General features: G+C 37.7%; 1 protein-coding gene across 7 annotated transcripts in view; it reads right to left on the minus strand.

The window, feature by feature from the left end:
• Positions 1-637: 637 nt before the first annotated feature.
• GLIS3 (GLIS family zinc finger 3) overlaps positions 638-21734 on the minus strand; it is a 176104-nt gene continuing 155007 nt past the window's right edge. For 6 of the 7 annotated variants that reach the window (XM_084504142.1, XM_084504138.1, XM_084504139.1 and 3 more), the window contains 4 exons: positions 21374-21536; positions 11748-11929; positions 3675-3851; positions 638-2507 (listed from right to left, as the gene is read on the minus strand). In XM_084504142.1, coding sequence (XP_084360268.1) covers positions 2371-2507; positions 3675-3851; positions 11748-11929; positions 21374-21536 — 659 coding nt within the window. In that variant the 3' untranslated portion in view covers positions 638-2370. The remainder of the gene's footprint in view (positions 2508-3674; positions 3852-11747; positions 11930-21373; positions 21537-21734) is intronic. The other variant, XM_084504140.1, reaches the window with a different exon arrangement.

The following is a 21734-nucleotide window of genomic DNA, read 5'->3' on the forward strand; positions in this document are numbered from 1 at the left end:
AAACTGATGAATGCAAAAATCACACCATTCTTGAAATCTGTCTTTCCACCTTCCCTTTGGTCAGGATCATCTATGACTTACAAGCCATCTCTACTCGATAGCTTGTGCTATCAGATACCAGAAGAAATATTTCAGAAAAATAAAAATCAGTGTGGTAGAGATCTGAAGTCAGCAGCAATATTTCAGTTTGATACACAATAGCTGACGAATCCTGGATAACCATGGAGAACCTTGAAGGATTTCTATATACAAAATTATATATATATATACACATGCATACCCATACAGTGGGCCCAATTCTCCTCATAGTGACTTTGGTGGAAAAAAGTGCAGTCCTACAGGTTTGAAATGGGAAGTGTTCAGCATGTCTAGCTACACCTGCTGAAACAAGATAGGCATGTGCAGAGATCACAGAATGGACTTTAAGTCAGCACAAAATTAAAGCTTTACTAAAAAGGCCTAATCCTACACTAATGCAAGTGGGCTTTTTTTCCATGTGTATCTTATAGCTGTGTATGGAAACCTGATGTTATTTACTCCAATTAAATATGCATATGGTAACAAATAGAACTACTAATGGAAGGTGAAGCAGAGGGTTGTGCTTGTGATGTGAGAAACAGAATACAAAGTGGAAAAATTTAATAGAGAATTCTCTTTATTTAAGCCATATTATTACTTATTGATTTACACAGTTTATGTACATGGCTTATTCATGTCTACTTTGAGCTTACTGGATAAAAGTCTCTCATTTAAATATATGAGCAGATGTGCCTGTGTGTAAGGACAAAATGCAGGAAAACAATCTTTAGAGCATTACCAGTGTTTACAAATGTCTGGACATAAATTTATCTATGCAACATAATGGCAAATTAAATTAAGAAATTGACCCACATTCTATTCAATAGCTCTGAAAAGCTTCTCAGGATAAGAAAATGTGTATAAACAATTTTTAAAATTCATCGTTCTGGATGAGTGATTTCAGAAGCATAGTTACAGTCTAGCCAGCAAGAAAGAATCTTTGGATTTTTGTCCTTCATATTAAAACAAGTTGTAAGAATATTAAAATGCAACTTATGCAGTAAGTCCACAAAATAGCTGAAAACGGAATAATCTAAAAGCTCAGTCTTACATAATGTAAGTGTTGCTCCCAAACTAAACATCCTCGCAGTGATGACTCATGTCTATTTCAAAATTGTGTTTTTAACTCATACTCTTGCGGCTATCACAAGAGGCAACCTCATTTTATTGTACCCTGTACAAAATTTGAGGACCAGAGCCTGACCCTAAGTAGAAGAAACAAAACCACTAAACCAGTTTTACATTTCTGAATAACCAGAGGGAACACAGTAAACTTACGAGTAGTTCTTCTTACTGAAAATATGTTATGGAAATTAAAATATTAGGGCAACAAAAATTTAATTGAATCAGTATGGATTGCTTTTAAATCTATGGAATTTAAGGAAGAGTATTTTAAACTTTCCTACAGAGTATTATGGTACATACAGCAAATAAAGCCCTACAATATAGTTAAAAATCAACATAAAGTTCAAACATTATTTTTTTATAGCAACTGTGCTAAATATAGATGAAGTCAATGTACCTTCTCATGTAGTGCATTTAACCCTTCTTTGCATGAAGAACTGGGTCAGAAGGAATGTTGGAAAAAAGTAACTGCCATATCATATGGCTTAAATACAGAGGAATGGAAAACACACCTAAACAAAAGCCTGTAAGAAAATCCAGTTCCAAGGATCTTTGGACCCATAGAGAAGACATGCCAATGCCTCCAATGGGTAGTGCCAGGATGTGTGTGTAATTTCTCTCCCTTTTATTTTGCTGGTATGTGTTTAACTTCAGAAGCACCAAATACAAACAGGCTGTGCAAAAAGCTGTGTATCTTTGAAATGTTTGTAGTATACTCTGGTTTTACTTCCTTTTTAAGGAATTTTCTGAAGTTGCATTCTTCAATGATTCTACTGTTCAGGTTGAAAGGAATATAGCCAACAACCAGTTTTCTTATTCAGTCTTCAAATTCCCTTTGAGAAATTAAAAAGAATAAACAACAACAACAACAACAACAACAACAACAACAAAGTAGAGTTGCTGTGCCACAGATGAAAAGAAAAGAAACGATTGCTAAGGTTTTGGCAAAACTTTCTTTCTCCCAATGATCTCCTTCTCAGCTGACTGCTTGGTTACTTGATGAATGCTTGGTAATTTTTTTTGTTTGTTTGTTTGTTTGTTTTTTGTATGTATATTAACCCATATCCCCATACATACATGGTAGTTTTACAGAGAGAAAAAATTTGTAGAGAAATATCAGAAGGGCAAGATGAAATGGAACCAAGTTCTTGTCAGAGTTAGATGGTTTTAGCTTTCCGTGTAGACAGAAGAAAGTTGGCTGGGACAACGATCCACTGCATTTATTTGTAGGAAACTGCTATCCTCTGGCATGCTGCGGGCTGAATCACCAAAGATGCCTGTGGGCCCTGCTGGAAAGTCATAAACTGGGAAAAGTACAAAAATAATTAATTAGCCAGGATAAGTATGCCATGGAGAATACCTTAATAGTTATGCAGAGAATTGGAAACAGCTTCAGACCAAACAGACTAACAAAACAAGCAAGCCTATGTATGTCTGAAATTAATACGTAACTTACTGTTTGCCAAGGGAGGAACTGTCAGAATCAAGTCTGAATTACAGCAGACTTAATCACAACTAATACTTGCACACTTAATGGATACTACAATTGTTATAACTTTTAAATTTAACTTCATGCTTGGTTACAGAATTTCATCATACCCAATACCCAATTTCATCATACCCAATATATAAGACAAAAAAGTATTGTAGAACTCAATTGCCATAAAGCAGCCACTAGGACAGAAATTCCTCTTTTCAATAAGTAATAGATGTAAGCACAAAAATAACTGCTGAAAATTTTTTGTCTTCGGGACTACATCTTTCTATAACATGAGACTTTGAAGTGACATGGCTGCTCTGGCTATTTACTGAAGGGTAAAGATGTAAAGGAGATTTCAAAGAGCAATAAATGTTAATTGAAAATCATGCTGTATAGAAGGACAAGAAAAACTTGGGCATAATATGCAATTAAGTCCTAAGTATAGGTTCATTGCCTTTGGCTGATTCTCTACACAGAGGTAACTTTCTCCTTTCCAGAGCAGCATGCAATACCCTTTCAGTTAGGAAGAGAGGAAGCGAAGTGTGAACAGAAAAGTGTGTAGCCAGACACTTTGTGTCATGGAAATGTGACTAAATGAATTTCAAAACAGAAAAGTCAAACATGGATATAGGAAAATTGATGGTTTAAGTCATCTTAGGTCCCTGCTACAGTTCTATCTGAGTGGAGTGGCTGAGCAAAGATCATGCAGGGCTCGAGGAACTGTACATGTATTTAGAAATGAATATGTGATCTTGTGACTCTCTGACCACCAGAGAGAGGTTAGACCATTGAGAAACCCTCAACAGCGCAGAGTTTGCGCATGGGCTAGATATTACAGTGATCCATGGTGACTGTGTCCGAATGCTCCCCTCCTCTTTGTGAAGAGTAAACCCTGTCATGACAGGTCCCAGTCATATTCATAGCTGAAGCAGATCTATCAAAGTCCACAAACTGTACACCACTGTCTAGAAAGTCCCTAGCTGACATTTACCTGTAATACCAGAGTGAGCTGAAAAAGTTCGATGAAAAACACCTGCCTGGCCCACTGATGTAGGTAATAAGCAGTCTTCAAAGGGAGGAACCATACTGCAAGAAACATTGTGTTGTACGTTCTTCTGAGTATCAGGATAATGGGGAGGGCAGAAAGTCTGAAGCTGACCATAAAAACCTAGAACATGGAGAAGAAAGTGGTCAATAAAACAGCTGGACATAGATACAAGAGACAGTGCATGGAATATTGACCATGAGAAATGAATGGAAAAATTCTGACTACAGTAGCACCAGGACTTCAATTATTTTCTGCCCATAAAGCAGCTTTCTAATGAAGCTCCCCAGGACTTTCTTCAGTTGCTACAAATTCCCAATGCATTCTGCTTCATGGACTTCCTGACCCTAACATGATTTCTGAGAGGCACTGACTGAATAGAAGATGAGATTTTTCAGATTTCTCCCTTTAACTTTGCGGTTCTGCTGGTTAAACTGGTAATCTCTAGACTTCACGCTGGTCTAGGGTCTAAAGAATCTAAGAAATGGGTTAATTCAAAATAATAGGATTGCATAAGTAGGGTGTGAATAAAAGCAGCACATTCACCCCTGCTGAGAAAATGGAAGAATAAATAAAATTTTGAGGTTTGCCACTGAGGGCTGGTTGATAGTGGGGGTGCCTCAGAGACTCAGAAGGGCTGCTAGCTAATGATCCATGGGGTCTCATGTTTGTATGCACAGGATTAGAGTCTCTCCTGCAGTTCAGTAGCAATGAGTCTATGGGAAGGAGAATTGAGCTCAGCTACGTCACTTGACATAAAAGATCCCCACCAGGGTTTTTGTGTTACTTTCCATTTATTTATTTATTTTTATTTATTTTTTGTCATTGTTCTTTAAGAGATATATTTGAGAGAGGCATATAAAACTGATCAAATTTGCATAGAAATTCAGATCAAAATATATATATTTATATAACCAAAAAGCTTCTTGGTGAAACAGGGATATGTACTCAATGGAAGAGGCATAGGCAGATATCCAGCACTATCCTGACCTGTAGTTTTCTCTCACGGAAGCAATGTCATTTCTCCCCCTTAAAATATGCTACCAGATGAAAGTTTTGCAGTTTTTGCTGAGATTATGAAGGCTGGCATTTACAGATTAAGAGACTATGTATTTATTTCTGTTTTCTGTAATATGTTCATTACAGTTCTCAGATGTCTCATATGCTAGTAATGAAACCATTATAATTTCAGTATTAAAATATTTTAAAATTATTTTTACTTTAGGAAAACCTGAGTCACTGTGAATCAAGCTCCTCTGCATTTTCTGCAGCTAGCTGTTCTTGCTTTTCTCTTTCTATGCATAGAAATGCAGGGCAAAAGACAGTGTACTATCTCCAAGATGTCACATAGAAGCTGTGGGCCTTGACTGTCAGAAACCCCCACCCAAACAAACCTCCAGTCCTCAAATTCCTTTGCAAAGGTATGCTATGCTTAGAAACATGCAATGATCACAAAGCACGTGGCAAATTTCCGCTGTATTGTGTCCAGGAGCTAGGTGTGTTTCTACTAACTTCCCTATAGAAGCATCCCCATGGGACTGTTTGCTAAAGCTGCAGTAAGTGTTTATGTAAAGATAAGGAATTTCATGAATAATAGGGATGGAGAAAGGAAAAGAATAGAGTGGAAAACATGCTGTATCACTTTATGTGATATAACCAATTTTCTGCCAAAATGGGAAGAAGGATGAATGGTTTAGGAATTTTATTAGTTATTTTTCCTTTGAGATTATATTTCTGTGGTCTCCTTCAAGGAAACATACACATATTGGCACGTGCCTTAACTGAAGCAAAAACCTCAGTATTTAAAGGCATCAAGATAGGCCAGGATTTTGGACAGGAAAAGGCAACCTGAACCTATGCACTGAAACTCAGAATAGAATTAATAGAGAGGTCTAAGTAACAAAGATATGTGAAATATAGTCCTTGAATTTTAAATAGTAGTCTTGAAAGCCACTTTCGTGTGCACAATGTGAGATACATGCTTAATTTACACATACATAATAAGACTTTAGATAGAGATGTTTCATGGAGTAACATACAAATAATTGTCAGTCTTGTGTCTGAAAACCTGCATGAAGAAAGAGTTTTTTGCCCTCATACAAAGGACCAAAAGAAGATAAAGAAGAAATAAAAAAATAAAAAGAAGTATGGTTCCTCATCCATAGCAGGCTGCAGACATACACATCAGGCACAAACTTGTAGGCTCTGCTTGCTCTAGAGGCTGAACACTCATGGCTTCCATTATCTTTTGCAGAGGCTGTGGGTACTTGACAGCCCTGGATGTAAGATGACAGTTTTGATTTTTTTTTTCTTTTAAAGTTTAACTGGAACAAAACTGACTCAGACTGGAAAGCATGTTAGGAATTTGCAACCCATCAATTCTTAAATGTTCAATCCTGGCATTCAGTAAAAAAAAAATGAGTAAAATAAAATAAAATGAAAGAAAAAACAATAGCCATCTAAAACTTAACTTAGAAGTTACATAGCTATTGACAGCTTTTGCCCCCTTTCAAAATGCTTTTAAATTTTTCTCTCAACCAGCAATAGGACACCCTCTGAAAGTTTATTGTTGAGTCAGATAAGTTACCAGAAACAATCATTTCAGTCTACAGTGGTCTGAGCCAGCTGGCAAGACCCCTCAATACACATGCTGAAATGTTCTTTCATACTGCTCTGTACTCATTCTCTATTTCTGCTTTTCTCACAGCGTCTTGTTCCCAATGCAGAAAAATCTGGCAGTAACTTTGACTATTGCTATCCGAAGCCTGGCAGAAAGATTACTTACCTTGGGGTTGAGATATTGTGAGTCACATCCTCTGTGTTTGCTCATTCCCTACTTGAGCAAAAGAATATTGTCTAGCAAAGTCTTAGAAGCTTTGACGCATTGGTATGTTAGCCACTACATTCCAGCAAGAATCAGGGAAGTGCACAAAGAACTTAAATTAACTGATAAACCCCCAAATACGTTTTTAAGATGGAAAAGGAACACAGAAGATTAATACCACTTTCCTAGATACATGGTATTTTTGTAATTCAGTGTCATAGATACCCATCTTATCAAATGCACAGCCATAAACAGGATGGATAAGAAGAGGGGGCATCATTCTCTTTCAATCTGTTATTGGGTACTATACTAAATGTCTCTGTCCATGTCTGTGAATATGTCTCTGTCCATATTACAGTGAATCAGGTCAAAGCAGAGCTCTTGGAACTGGAGCCCAAACAAGACACAGCAAAATCTCCTAACTTGGTATTATGAACTCTCTAGTTTGTTCACATGGTGCTATGCCCAAACTAATCAACAGTACTGCTAAGGGTAGGATAACATGAAGCCACATAAAATTCAGGCCCTAAACCCTGAGCATACCTCCTGGCACCTCTGTTGAGATTATCTGTTAGGGAATTAATGGTAGGAACAGAGGAACAGTTTTCTACTTTTTTTTTTTTTTTTTTTTTTTTTTTTTTTTTTTAATCAATGGGAAAAAAAATGAAAAGGCAAACACATTGGCTAACGAACTTCCAGAAATTGAACTTATCTTCTCAGGACTGCATCTCTGGATTGTATCCGTTGCTCTGTTACCAAACTTTTAAACATACTCATGCACAACACACACACAAGGTTACATCAATCATGTTTCTTTGAATCAATACACTATAGCCAAGATCAATGAAATCAAGACACAGGTATTTTTCTGGTATGATAACATTATTTCCTGAGGGAAGTGAAATATTCATACATATAAAAAAATTGCTGTGTGTTGCAAGAATCTCTTCTAAATGCAAGAAGCTCTTGTTCTTTATCATATACAGAGCCTTGACCTGAGAGATTCTGAGTATCTGAAAACCACAAGTACACAGCTCATTTTAAATTCACAGTTGAAATTCTGGTCCACATAAGTTTGTGATAGACTCTTGATCCCATTGACCTGACAGGGACAAAGATTTCATTACTGATATGTCACTAGCCCTGACTGCCACAGTTATCATTTCCACAAGGTAGGAATTTTCTGACAGACATTTATTTCCTTCTCTGTCAGCTCTCTGCATGGCATCACAAAGCTTTCCCAGAGAATATTTTCTCAAGAAAATCATTATAATTCTTACTGTGATATACACATTATGTGTGAGTGCTCTCTACTGCTCTGGTATGTAAAATTTCTATCTATCTTTGACCTGAACTACAGGTGTTCTATGGTGTTTCTTTGCAGCATATTTCCACAGTGCCCATTGGGTTAATTACAGAAACATCATTTAGTAGCATTTGAGTGTGAAGAGCAAAAGAAAAAGGAAAGCTAGCATAGAGCAAAAAGATATCAGTTGGACATTGTACTTCCAGATGGACTTGCAAACATGGAAAGCTAGAAATATATATATATTTTTTAATTGATTTTGACTCTTGCTAACCAAAAAATAACTCTTACTAGTATAGCTGCCTGTATAGCTACACTAGTATAGTTAACTCGTATCAGCTAACAACTGTTTTTAAAAGAAATTGCTGCTTTTATTGCACTGATTATTTTACATTACTTTTTTCCTTCTTTCATTACTCAGCCAATACTGGTCATCATCTTAACTCACAAACACATATGGCATGAGTTACAGGCATGACTTTAAAGAACAGTCAGATTTTTAGTGCAGAAATGTTTAGGCAGAATTAGAAGCATTATTCATCAGCTATGTTCATGTCCAGAGGATTTTTATGTCACTCTACACTATATTCAGAAGATTGCTCACCGTGAAGGAGGAGTTTCTATAGCGATTTTTCCTATCTCACTCACCTTTTCTGACCTGTCTCAGAAAAATATTTTATTTTTGCAACTGCCTGTGTACTACCTGTAGTTAGTTCCTAACTGCAAGACTCACCAGCACAATACAGGTCCTGGGCCAACTTTTGAAAATTTCCAGGACCAGGACTGTATTTTACTTGTATTCTGTCTAGAAGTAGTACAATGGCATCCTAGTCAAGCTGGTAAGTCATCGCACCAGGCTCCAGTTCAGGATAGTTTCAGATTTACTGTCCATGGTTATGCATTAAACAATACTGCAGTGAAAGGAAAGGAAAGGAAAGGAAAGGAAAGGAAAGGAAAGGAAAGGAAAGGAAAGGAAAGGAAAGGAAAGGAAAGGAAAGGAAAGGAAAGGAAAGGAAAGGAAAGGAAAGGAAAGGAAAGGAAAGGAAAGGAAAGGAAAGGAAAGGAAAGGAAAGGAAAGGAAAGGAAAGGAAAGGAAAGGAAAGGAAAGGAAAGGAAAAAGGAAGAGCTTCATGTCTGCCATGCAGCCAGTTTTTTAACATCAATTCAAAACATCCCGTGCTTCAATGGAAATAATGATTTTCACAAGAGGAGGGAGAGACTGTATTTACTGCATTATATAACACTATCTAAGGCGTGAAAAAGACCCCTCAGATATTATCAGGTGTCTGATGCTGAAAATCACTCAAAACAAATCATGAAATCTCAGCTTCAGGCAATATTTTTTCCCATAAAAAGCAGTATCACAATTCAAGTAGCTATTAGATATAAGAGTCTAGTCAATCTTCCATATCCTACATTTCTTTCTAAAAGATAGTGCTCTGCGATCTCCAGGAATTTGTAAATGCTCAGATTTTCTGTAAGGGAGATTGTTTAGAACTTGTTTTCCTCAAAAAGCTTTCCTGGCAATGAAATTTTTCTTCCTTAGTACAGCCAATTTAAATGGAGTTGACAAGTTTAAGACTACATAATGAAACAGAAAAATGTCACAATTTTCTGGTAGTGGACAGAACTGAAGTGGCTATAGCTACGGAACTTTAAATCATGAAGAGGCAGGATATGGACTGTAGGAGACAGAAAATAATAGAGCTTCCAACGGCTTATATAACAAATAGTCCAGGCTGGTGAAATAGCTCCATGTTGTTCTTTTACATTATAATGATGTGAACAAGGAAGGCAGAAATAATTTTGTTATTGCTGAGAAAACCTGACCATGAATTCCCAAATATTTGTTCTTTAGAGGGAGAGTTTAGGTAAGCAGATCAGCCACAAATGACAAACAAAGATTTTAGAATAGCCCATATAAGTGCGACAGCTGCACTTAAGTTGGAGGGAGAATATTCTGAAAAAATATTGTCATCTTAAAGTGACAATAAGTTACTTAGTTTTTGAAAGAATGTTTAATACCCAATTGTGGATGTTGCTTTGCCATGTATTATACCTATGAAAAAAAAAAAGAAATAAAAAAAGGAGAGTTCAGCTCACATTGTCTTCCTACCAATTTTAATTGCAGAGATCTGTACAATTGCAACTTTCAGCTGCTATCTCTGCATATATAATTCCTGTCAGCAAAGTGTATTTTCAGCATAGCTTTTCCTGTGACAGGGAGGCAAGCATGGTAATACTAATATATGATCAAGTAAGGTAAGGGTTTAATGTCCAAACCCTTGAACTTAATCCATTTTTGGACCCATTTGGGAGACAGAATAAAGCTCTCACTTCAGTTTGGATGTGGAGTAGGGCTTCAATATACATGTGAGATCCCCCCATATGGAGATCTATCCTGGGAATTCTTAAAATGGTTTTAGCGACCCATGTCATGGCCCTCTCTGGACCCACTCTAACAGATCCAAATCATTCTTGTGCTGGGGGCCCCAGACCTGGACACAGCACACCATCTGGGGCCTCATAAGGGCAGAGCAGAGGGGTACAGTCCCCTCCCTCGACCTGCTGGCAATTCCTCTGTTAATACAGCCCAGGATGCAGTTGGCCTTCTGGGCTCCAAGTACACACTGCTGGCTCATGTCATACTTTTGACAATGAACAATGAAAAATGATGAGGAATAACACATTAAGAAACTTTGTTCTGTGTTCTAATGTCCCTTGATTATCAATGAAAATCAGAGAATAGACAAAGCCAATAATAACCCTTTACATCTATTCAAAAATCTTATGGTCTTCTTATACTAAGTTGTGCTGTATAGGGTTACCAGTTCCCAGAAGAAAGGTGCCTGGTTCTCGTATTGATCATGTATGGACTAATACAATAAGAACAAAGCAGGACTGACACCTTCCTTTCTCCTCTCACTCAAAAACTCTGGGAAATGCCTCATGGTCTTGCCTAATCACTACCCCTAGTGAGACTGCTTGCATCTGGAAAAGTAAATAAAAATAAGTGAAAGAAGCCTTAGTTTCTCAAGATACATTTCCTATGACATCTACTATAATCATTCTCAGGAAGTCTGATCAAGAGGCAGAATCCCAAGGCCTGTAAAAGTGCACTGTGCTATGTAGCTTGTGTATGTATATTTATTATATATATATACACGCATTATATATATATACACGTACACATATATGCATACACATATATGTGTATGCATAAATATATTACATACATATATTTAAACAGTTGAGAGGCAACTGTATTCTGTCAATACATTCCCAAAATGTTAAAGTAATTATGACTCAGGCTTCATACTAGCTAAAAAACAAAACTAAACAAAACAAACAAACAAAAAAACCCTGAAAAACAACGCAATATTATGTTCATCTGCTGTTAATTTTCTTCCTGACTTTACAGTTGATTGAACAAAGAAGGAGAGGGAAGATTTGTAGAGACTGTTTACATAATGCAAGTGTGAATACAATTCTGAGAGACATGTATGCTAATGAAAGAAGAGGTTTCCATCCCACCACAATTGCAAGGGATAAAAATATTCCACTTCTTGAAAACATGGTAACTCTTCATGTATATAGTGTGATTAGAAGCATAACATTAGTAAATTAAAATTGGAAGCATCATGGAATTATTTGCAGTTCAATTTCAACTGAAAATCAGTCTGAAGAGAAACTCATAACTCCATAGTAAGATGCATAAATATTAGTGAGGTTAAGAATTTCAAGAGAACCTGAACACAGTGTCCTAGAAGGCTACTTCTTTCAGGAGGAAAGGGGCCTTGAAAATACCAATGTCCTTGAAATGCTTAATTTGAAGCCAAGCAGCAATGACAGACGACTAACATCACTCATGAAGCGTCTTCCTTCTTACCTTGGATGTGGAGACTATTTGGTTGAAAGGAAGGATTTGATGCTGATTGGTATGTCTTTAGATGTAATCCCCCAGGCTGCTGAAAACAGGGAGTCTGTGGAGTTTGTCTCTGCGTCATGGAAGGAGGAACTGAAATTCTTTGGGGACTGATGTGTTGAGGAGGAGGAGTCAGAGCAACAAACCTAGGAGTTCAGAAACAGAGCAAACTATAGAATACTGAGATTTTAAGATAAGAACTGAAGATAATTTCTACTTTACTTAGATCAATACAATGCTTAGGAGTTTGCATAGATAAAATCTTCTAAAAGAACAGTGGATAGCCCAAATACACAGTATGGCTGAGGTTGGAAGGGACCTCTGGATGTCAGCTGATGCGATCCCTCTGCTCAAACAGGGATACCTAGACCAGGCTGCTCATGGCCATATCCGGATGCCTTTTGAATACCTTCAAGGAGCGGAACTCCACAACCTCTCTGGCCAACCTGTGACAGTGCTCAGTCGCCTGTACAGTGAAGTGCTTTCTGATGTTCAGGCAGAACCTCCTGTATTTCAGTTTGTGCCCATTGCTTCTTATCCTAGCACTGGGCACCACTGAAAATGAGCCTGGTTCCATCCTCATTGCACCCTCCCTTCAGGTATTTAAAGACATTGATATGGTTTTTCCCAGGGCTTCTTCTTCTCCAGGCTTAACAGTCCCAGCTCTCTCAACCTGGCTTCACAGGAGAGATGCTTCATTCCCTTCACCATCTTTACAGCCCTTTGTTGGACTCTCTCCAATATGCCCATATCCCCCTTGTACTGAGGAGCCCATAGCTATATGCAGAACTCCATGTGTGGCCTCACCAGTGCTGAGCAGTGGGAAATCATCACCTCCCTCAAAGCAACATTTTGCCTAATGAAGCTCAGAGTACCATTTCTCTTTTGTATGGCAGGGACACATTACTAGTTCATGTTCAACTTGGTGTCCACCAGAACCCTCAGGTCCTTTTCTGCCCAGCTTTAGATGGTGACATATCATAAACTTTGATGACTCTGAAATTAAAACACTGAATTTCAGCTTTACATTGGAAAGATCTTTTAAAATTCTGTGGGTAGGTTTTAATTCATAACTGTAGAAGGTATCCCCTCATAGGCAATTTATTTCTGAGGCATTTTTAGCTGCTAATAGTAAGACTTTTTATCAGCTGTATATGTTTATAAATAGTTGCCCTTCCTCACTGTCAGAGAGTGATCAGTTCTGGTCAATGGACACTGTAAGTTATACAGTAGATTCAGGTTTCAAGTTCCAGAAATCTTTGTTCTATGTATGTTACATAGAACAATTGGGAAAAAAAAATAACCTGAAGGCAATATAATGTATATGAAGGCACGTGTTAAATTGCTTCCAGTTGAGCAGAGCCTGACCACGTCAAAATGTTGATCTGCACTGAAGTGTAAACTGATAAGCCAGGCAGAAGAAAGAAAGGTTCAGACTGAGACTGGCGGTGCAGGTGCCACAGAAGTTCATCATTTCATTGGCATGTTTTATACAGCTCTGTCACTACTGCCACTACAATGAGACACACTACTAAGTGAGAGGATTTTATAGTCTTGTGTATGTATTTTAATTATATTTCCTTTAAAATGTATATCTAGAAGTACATTACAAATACTTGCTACAGTCATTTTTGCAGAGGGAAAGCAGAGGGAGAACTGGGGACCCTGCTCCATGTGACCAAACTATCTACCAGACCAGCTAGATCTGGTCAGTAAATGAAAGCTCAGCTTAAGCTCAGGAATGTCTCAATGCCACTTTCTTATTCAGGACATGAAAGTTGGTAAGGCCAATAGAAAGATAGAGGATATTTCTGCAGGAGGGTGAATGAATAATGATATCATATTCCTGTTGCAGAACACCCACTCTCTTTTCTCCCAAAAGCACGCTGCATGCTATGCTAAGCAAAAGTACCCACTTTCCCTTCTCCGTGATGGGTGTGCTCACTGGCTGCTGCTAGGAGAGACTGATGCTTGCAGTCTGACAGGATCCTAAACCATCAATCTGGTCCCTGTCCTTCTGAGACTAGACCTCACTACACTAGATGGCATTTTCCTTTACCTAGTATAAAGATTGTTTTTCCTGCACAAGAATAAGGAAGTTGTAAGCTCTCCCTGAGTACAACAGAAGATGTAAGTCCAGAAGGAGCACTACAGAACACCTCTGGACATGGTCATCTATCATGTAACACGTAAAAATCCAAGACACCTGAGATATTTTATGCTACAGCTCAGAATCAGTTTCTGCCACACATCATCTGTATGACTTTGACCTTATTTGTTATCTATTTATTATATTTCTGGTAGATGCATAATTTACATTTGTAGTATACTAAATGTCAAAATAAACTTTGTTTGATTTACTGACTGTTCAATTTTCTTTGAGAGTCACATTTTTAGGCATATTAGACACAGATTTAAATGGTCTTTATGATGATTTGATATTAGCTTCAAAACCACATAAATTACTTCTGACATGCTATGTAGTTGGAGGAAAGATGTCAGTACTGAGTTGTTCGGTCTTTAATGCATCAAATATTTTTTTTTGTTCCAGGTAACTGCCACAGTGTATACTTAAAGACATATTAGGGAGGAAGAAAATAAAGCATGAATGTGTTTCACAATAATACTAGAAAATAATTTTGAGAGAAAGAAAAAAACAGTAGCTGTCTTTTGATGAAAACATCAGAGAGTTTTTAAAAAGTGCCACAACTGCCTGGTCTCTTTGAGAAAGGACTGGAGTTAGCTTTTTGTATAGCACTCACATAGAAAGACTGCTATTTGCTGCCAGAGACCAAGAACAATGCACAGTAATTTTTCATTACTACTATTATTTTAAAAATCATTGGATATCATTCTCTGTGCTTTCAAAGTTCATTTGTGAAAATTACCTCTTAAAACTAATTTTCTCTTTTAAGTAGCCTACAGCAACAGGCAAAAAAATCCTTTTTGAAACTCAATACGAAAAGCACAGTATTAAAGATTTCACATTTGATTTAACATCTGAAAAATCCTCCCAATGATAATGCACTACTTTGTATAGCCAGACAGGACTCCCTTTTAGTAGACTTCGGTGGTCTTTATAATGATTTATGAATCACTTCATGAATTCCTGGCTTACTCATATGGGTGACTATAGTTATCTAGTTATATTTCCCTTCTGCCCAACAAAAGAGAAGCTTGGACTTCTCTCAGTCCAGATTTGTCCCCAAACAAACCACAGTATGTTACTGGGGGAACTGCAAATTTAATTTTGTTTCTGGAACAATCATGACCAGCTTGTAACTGCTAGGAAATTACCATCAAGAATTGTTGCCAGGCACTGGAGCCCATTCAATCAGGAACCAGCCAGATTTGCAGAAGGGTGCCCTTCCCTATGCCTGCTGAATGCAGAATTAGAGGAAGAATGTTGTTGGAGCTTCAGATAGCCTCTCCCTTTCCAACACTAGCTAGGAAAATGTGTCCAGATAGACAATGACTAGACTAGATAGGAAACAAGATAGATAACAATGTTACCAAATTTTACCAGTTTTGATGAGATCATTTTAAATGGCATATATATATGTGTGTGTGTTTTGTTAATAAGCAGTACTGGATAAGACTACACAGGAAAAAGACTACTCTAGCACTTGTTGATTGGGGCTGGGCTAAATGTAAATTATGTACACAACCTGAACAGCCTGTGGAAAGGAAAGGAAAGGAAAGGAAAGGAAAGGAAAGGAAAGGAAAGGAAAGGAAAGGAAAGGAAAGGAAAGGAAAGGAAAGGAAAGGAAAGGAAAGGAAAGGAAAGGAAAGGAAAGGAAAGGAAAGGAAAGGAAAGGAAAGGAAAGGAAAGGAAAGGAAAGGAAAGGAAAGGAAAGGAAAGGAAAGGAAAGGAAAGGAAAGGAAAGGAAAGGAAAGGAAAGGAAAGAGGAATGCTAGTAATAATGGTAGTTTATCTTAGCTGAGTGCCTTGTAGTATGTGGCCACCTGTGAAGTGTTTGATGTGGTGGGGAAACAACCTTTTATGTCTTAGCAAGCATATGTAAAAGGCGTTCTTCACCCAGAACATCAAATGCACTGAGACTCCTTGACTAAAGAACTGGCTTTGCTGAATTGGATGGTCATCAAAGTGCTGAAGGGATAATTATTGATGGTGGAGTAAACACAGAGAGCTGGGTGGAGAGAAGCCCTTTTTTATTTAACTTCCCACAAGACAGAACTCTCATTGCAAGCCAAGACAGTAGAGGTAGGTATCATGTGATCTCAAGTTGTCACTGTTCTAGCTGGTTAGAAGCAAGGAAAGCAAGAAAAGAATAGCCTTTCAAAACTATGCCTGCCCTAAGGCTGTTTGATGGTATTCTGCTTTTCCATGGAAATTTGAAGAGTCATCCCCTCAGGATTATCTTGGCTGCTTTTTTTTTTTTTTTTTTTGGTTAGGCTATCAGTCATTCATTTGATTTCACACTCCCAGCCTCAGGAAGCTCATGGAAGTACATGATTGGTCAAGCAATATTGGACATACTGCTTATAAATGAACCTCTTGGCGGGCTTCTCCTACCTTCACTGCTTGCTGTCTCTAAAACTTGTCATCTCATCCACTTCACAGAGCTCTGTGTAGCTAAATAGCTATCTCTCCTGCCGTGGATGAAGGAGAACAGGAAATTTTGTCCAAGATTGGAGCCAGCATACTGATGACAAGAGGGCCAGAACTGGGGAATGATTGAGTGAGGCAGACTTAAAAGCAAGAATGGACATAGTTAAGGACAGCTGTAAACTTGTTTTTAAAAAAAAGTCTAAAGGTAAATTTACTCTGAGCCTTTTCTGTAGTCAAAGAGAAATAACCCTGTCCATTCTTTGACCTGTTTGACTGTTCAAGGAAAAAGGACTTAAAGCTTTTTACTGTCTCTTGGTAAATAAGCTAGGTTACAGAAAAAATATCTCACACAATCAATTTTTCCTTTTAACAGAAAGAGCATGTTATGTACCCAAATACAAAACAACCCACTGGGCTGCAGGACAACAGCTCTCAGTTTAATATCCCTAGAGGTTTTGCACATTTCTGCTTTTGATGTTTCAGAGTTGTAGAAGAAAAGTGAATTTTTCTGAATTGGGCAAAAGATTGTTAGGACTTCAAATCCTGTATTTCACTTTTCCTACCTAATAGTTTGCTGGGAAAACGGTTAATTTCAGTTATTCTGTAGTTTCAAATAAGTCCTGCAGGTGATTAGAAACAAAATAATAACAGCAGATTGTATTATAGTAATGAAAGCAAGTGAAGAGAATATTTTCTTTGCTAGGGACACAAAACATTTGTTAAAAACTATACTGAAATGAAGGCAACTGCATCTGTATTCAGCCTCTAAATTTGCACTCATAAAGCTCTACCTAAAATCCTTCAGGGGAATAATTCCACAGCAAGTTTCTATCCTAATGGTGTCCAAGGGAAGTTAACTGCACATACTAGTGAATTTAGTTCTATATCCTTCTTATCAGTCATTCATAAGTGTCTAACAATCCTTTTCATGCTTTTTTTCATGCTAAGTCCTCATGCTTTAGGAACAGAAGAACTGTTCTATAAGGTATAACCCATCCATCCAGCCCAAAGAAAGAAGTGAGATGAAGAAAGAACAGCCCCTCTGACCAGCACCACAAGTTATTTAGTGAGATGAAGAAAGAAGAGTGGAATTTTTGCAAGGAACCTGTGAGAGGGCACATCAAAATACAGGTTTTCTGGGTACAGAGAAAAACCTTTAAAATCTCGCCATTTGCTGTGGTTGTACTGAATAAGAAAACGTTGGTTTTTTTTTCATATGTATATAGATTTAAAAAAAAAAAAAAAAAGAGGAAAACAGTGCCTTTGGAAAAGAGAAGTTGTGGACAGAAGATGGAGAAAAATTCCATGCTTTGCTAGGTCAGCTCTGGCTTGGCATCAGACCTGTTGCCACCTCCACACTTTAATGTCTGTCATTTGAAGGTGTCATTTGCTCACTAAGAAAAAAAGTGCTAATGTCTCAGCAGCCAATCCTCCCAAGTGCCTCATGCCAGAAAAAAATTACTTTACTGATTTCAAAACCACCCTGTTAAGGTCTCTAACTAAAGGCTTTCTTCAAGCAACCCCATACAAAGGGCTTTGTAACATGTGAAGATCAGATGTCCCAACTCCTTGTTTAGAACCATTCAAAGGCTTTTGCTTCTGAAAGTCTGGCTTGGAGCTACTTACTATTTATAGCGAAGACAAAAGGAATATAACCACACAGTCAAATAAGCAAAAAGAAGCACTGTCACAGAACTTATAGTATTGCAGTAATGATAAACTGAACAGTTCAGGTCCTTTTTCCAGCTTTATGTAGTCTCCAGACATTTGTGTGAAATCAGGATGTGTCAGGCTTCAGGGACATACCAGTAGCCCTACTTCATAGCATGGTGAAATACATCTAGAATGCCATGTCCAAAGAAAAAGGCTAGACATGGCTTCATGTAAGTTAATGGGCTACTCTTTGCACAAAAGTGAGTCTTAAAAAGCAAAACGTGCATGCTCTTTTGTTGTTGTTGGTTGACTGGTTTTCTTTTTTTTTGTTTGTTTGCTTGTGTGTTTGTGTTTTTGTTTTTGTTTTTTTTTTTTCCTTTTGGTGTTTTTTTTTTTTTTTTTTTCAACCAAGGAAGTTACTATTCAAAATTATTAGAAATAATTTCAAGCATTTGTCATCATCAGTTTTGAGGCACATTAGCTATTCCACATAAAAACAGAATTAGTTTTCTGTTTTTTAAGTTGAACATTTTTTCAGCTTCCCTCAGTGCCCATGTCTTCTTCTATTACAGAAATCATCAAAAAGGAACCAAAGTATATATCTCTTTTCATACATATGATTTTGAGTATCATAACTACTTGCTACCTTCATTGAACAGTTGCAGTATTCAAACTAGGGGAGCAATGAAGATCAGAACCTAAGAACTGGAAGAAACAAAATGAAAGCCTGCATTTTTATTATGGAGTTTTGCTCCTTCAGTGAATGAAGTTGCAACTCTCTATTTGACTTGCATTTAGTACATAGAGCTTTGTACACAGAATGAAACCAGAGGGATGTGTGCCTCATGTTTAGTTCAGTTTCTCACGTTAGAAAGCTCAGTTTGGTCCACATTCACCCTCCCATTACCTTAGTGGAGAAAGATGGAAAAGAAGCCTTGCAATTATTTCTGTATCCCATGGCCACTGAGAGGTAGAAAAAGTAATTATTTCTTTTTGCTGCTGTCACTCACAAGCCTGAGTCCGCTGACTGTAATGGAAAGGGCATATGAATGGTCCCAGGGTCAGCAAAGCTGCTAGGCAAGCTTGGACGTTGTTTGTTCCAGCAGATGTAAGCCATTGCAGGGACAAGTGCCAGTCAGTCCATCCTAACTCTGGAATGAACCCAGGAATGAACCTGTAGCATGTCAGGAACTGTACACCATGAGGGGGACAAATCCCCTCTTTGCCCCTAAAACCTGCAGTCATCTCAATGATTTGAAGGACGTTTAAAGGTCCATCTCACCCAAGTCAAACCATTCTATGATTCTATGGGGATAAGCAGGGGAATTTACATGTTTCAAAGACACTATTTCAGGCACTTTGCATACCAAAATGTTCTTTTGTTCCACTCACATTTTCACAGCTACTATCAGATCCAGAAAGTGGTGTGACAGACTACTTGCAGGACCCTTACGCAAGTGAACTGTATTAGATTCAAAATGCAGACTCTGTATTAATTTTTATTTTAAACAACATTTGTCTTAATTTTTACTATATGTTCTGTAATCAAACCAAAACCGCTGTAATATACTTTATTTTTTTTCTTTTTCTGAATTTAAATTGCCATATGTCCCACTGCCCAAGTGAAGATACTGGCATAATTTTTTTTAATCCAGAGTAACTCCACAGATGGGAAATAGCACTTAACCCCTTTAGAAGAGAGTGTACACAGCTAACATATGAGAAAGGACCTTATCATGATAATTTTTAATATTGCTATTCTGTAGAGACGTCTCTAACCCATTCAAGAACTTAATGAATTAAGTCATTCTGTAAATATGCCTGATATGTTTTCCCCTGTGTAAATGCTTCAGAAATGGTCTAATGAGAAGATTACTATTTTCTACCATGAAATAGTAATAACTGTTGATGGGTTCCTGTCTGTCATCTCGTGCTCTGGTAGTTATTAGATAAGGACGTCAGACCAGTCACGCACTTGACAGAAACTACAGAAAACAACACTGGTAAATAAAAGCAGGGCAAGGGAGTACATGCAGCCCCAGAGTTTGTACACAAAGCCAAAGCCAGGGTAAAGGTTTAAGAATGTGTGGCCAGAAGTGAGGATGAAGGCCTGAACCACTAGGTCACTGTGGAATGGCAATCTCTGACAGGTGTGTCAACAACTTCCAATGAGTGGGTGAAAGATTCACCCAAAACTGGCTGAATTCACTTATGTCATCTGAAAGTGAGAAGTACTTTCACCTCTTACCAATTCCCTGAACCATTGACCTCTTGCATCTTCCTTATACAAAATGGAGTTACAACTGCTTTCCTCAAAGAAATATGTTTGTATATCAGTAATTAAAATCTAGTGAATGTTTTTCTCAGGATTATAATTGTGTGCGCTCCAGATTACTGGGATTTCCATCACGGTAGAAGATTAAACACTTTAAAATATATTAATAACATACTGCAATCTATAATTTAGAACAATGAAAAACAGGGTGATTAAACAAATAATGTTTTTAAGTATCCTTATACATATGGTAAGAAGTCATTATTTTGTTCACATTGAAGTGTGATAGCTGTCCTTGATGGCTTTTCTACTGGAAGCATCTTTACCTATGCTTCTTCAGTCTTGCAATCTGGTAGACTTCTGTTTCAGTGAACTAAGTGGAGATCTATAACACCATAAACTACTTAAATAATTTGAAAGGCTTATGAAAATAGTTCAAGATGTGTTTAAAGATTAAAATTAAATTACTTTCAAGCAATTTGCTTTCACATCACTGAAATATCTAAAGTCATCAAATCAACCAAAGTCACGGGTTTGTACCTAGCCAGCATAAAATAAATCCTGATTAGAAATTAAGCTCTCAAACCAATGAATTAAAAATAAAATCAATTCATTCAAGTTTGTTCTTACATAATAGTAAAAAATGTCAAGTTCCTGCAGAAATAGTCAGTATTAAGAGAATATTGAAAGAAAAGAGATTAATTTACGACTCTTCTACCACAAGTAAACAGAAACACGAATCTTGGGGTTCCCATTCTGTAAGGTGTTACCAAGCGCTTTTGAAGTTTAGTGTCCCAGCCAGTATGACCTTCCTTGACCAGGGCATGGGTGGAGATCAAGGCGGAAGGAAGTTTGAAGGAAGTCCGTGAAATGGAGTTGTATGGAAAGCCCACCACACCAGCATCAGGCTGGTATAGTGGAGTCCCTTTCAACTCTCCTTTCCCATGTAAACCCAAACCTAGAGCAACTGTTCCCCAGTGGCTGTTATCAACAACTTTCTGAACACCAAGTCCATTTCCACCAGTCCTGACAGATCTGAAGGCAGTCCCAACTCAGGCTCAGTGTGAAACAAGCAGGGGGTGGTCTTACCTTTCAGAGTCCGCTGATGAGAGAAGAGGTAACTGGGAAGAAGGATGGAGAGGACTACTTTGTACGTTACGTGCTGGGGATGGGTGGCTGCTGGGCTGAGACAAAGACACAGCCCCTGCCACTGTTCCTTTTCGAGATGTTTGCGTGCTGGGAAACACAGACACTGAAACCAAAAGGAGAGATAAAACCTTCATCAGGCAGAGGCAGAAAAAATAACTAAATAATCTTTGTTGCTCCCAAATGATGCTCTCATAAAACCAGGCAGGACAAAATTGTGCACCTTGTCTTGGGAATTTTGCCTGAATCAGCTGCAATTCTTCAATAGATTCATCCTGTATAAAAGATGTCAAATATATACTAA

Source organism: Aythya ferina, assembly GCF_964211825.1.
Source record: "Aythya ferina genome assembly, chromosome: Z".
NCBI lineage: Eukaryota > Metazoa > Chordata > Aves > Anseriformes > Anatidae > Aythya > Aythya ferina.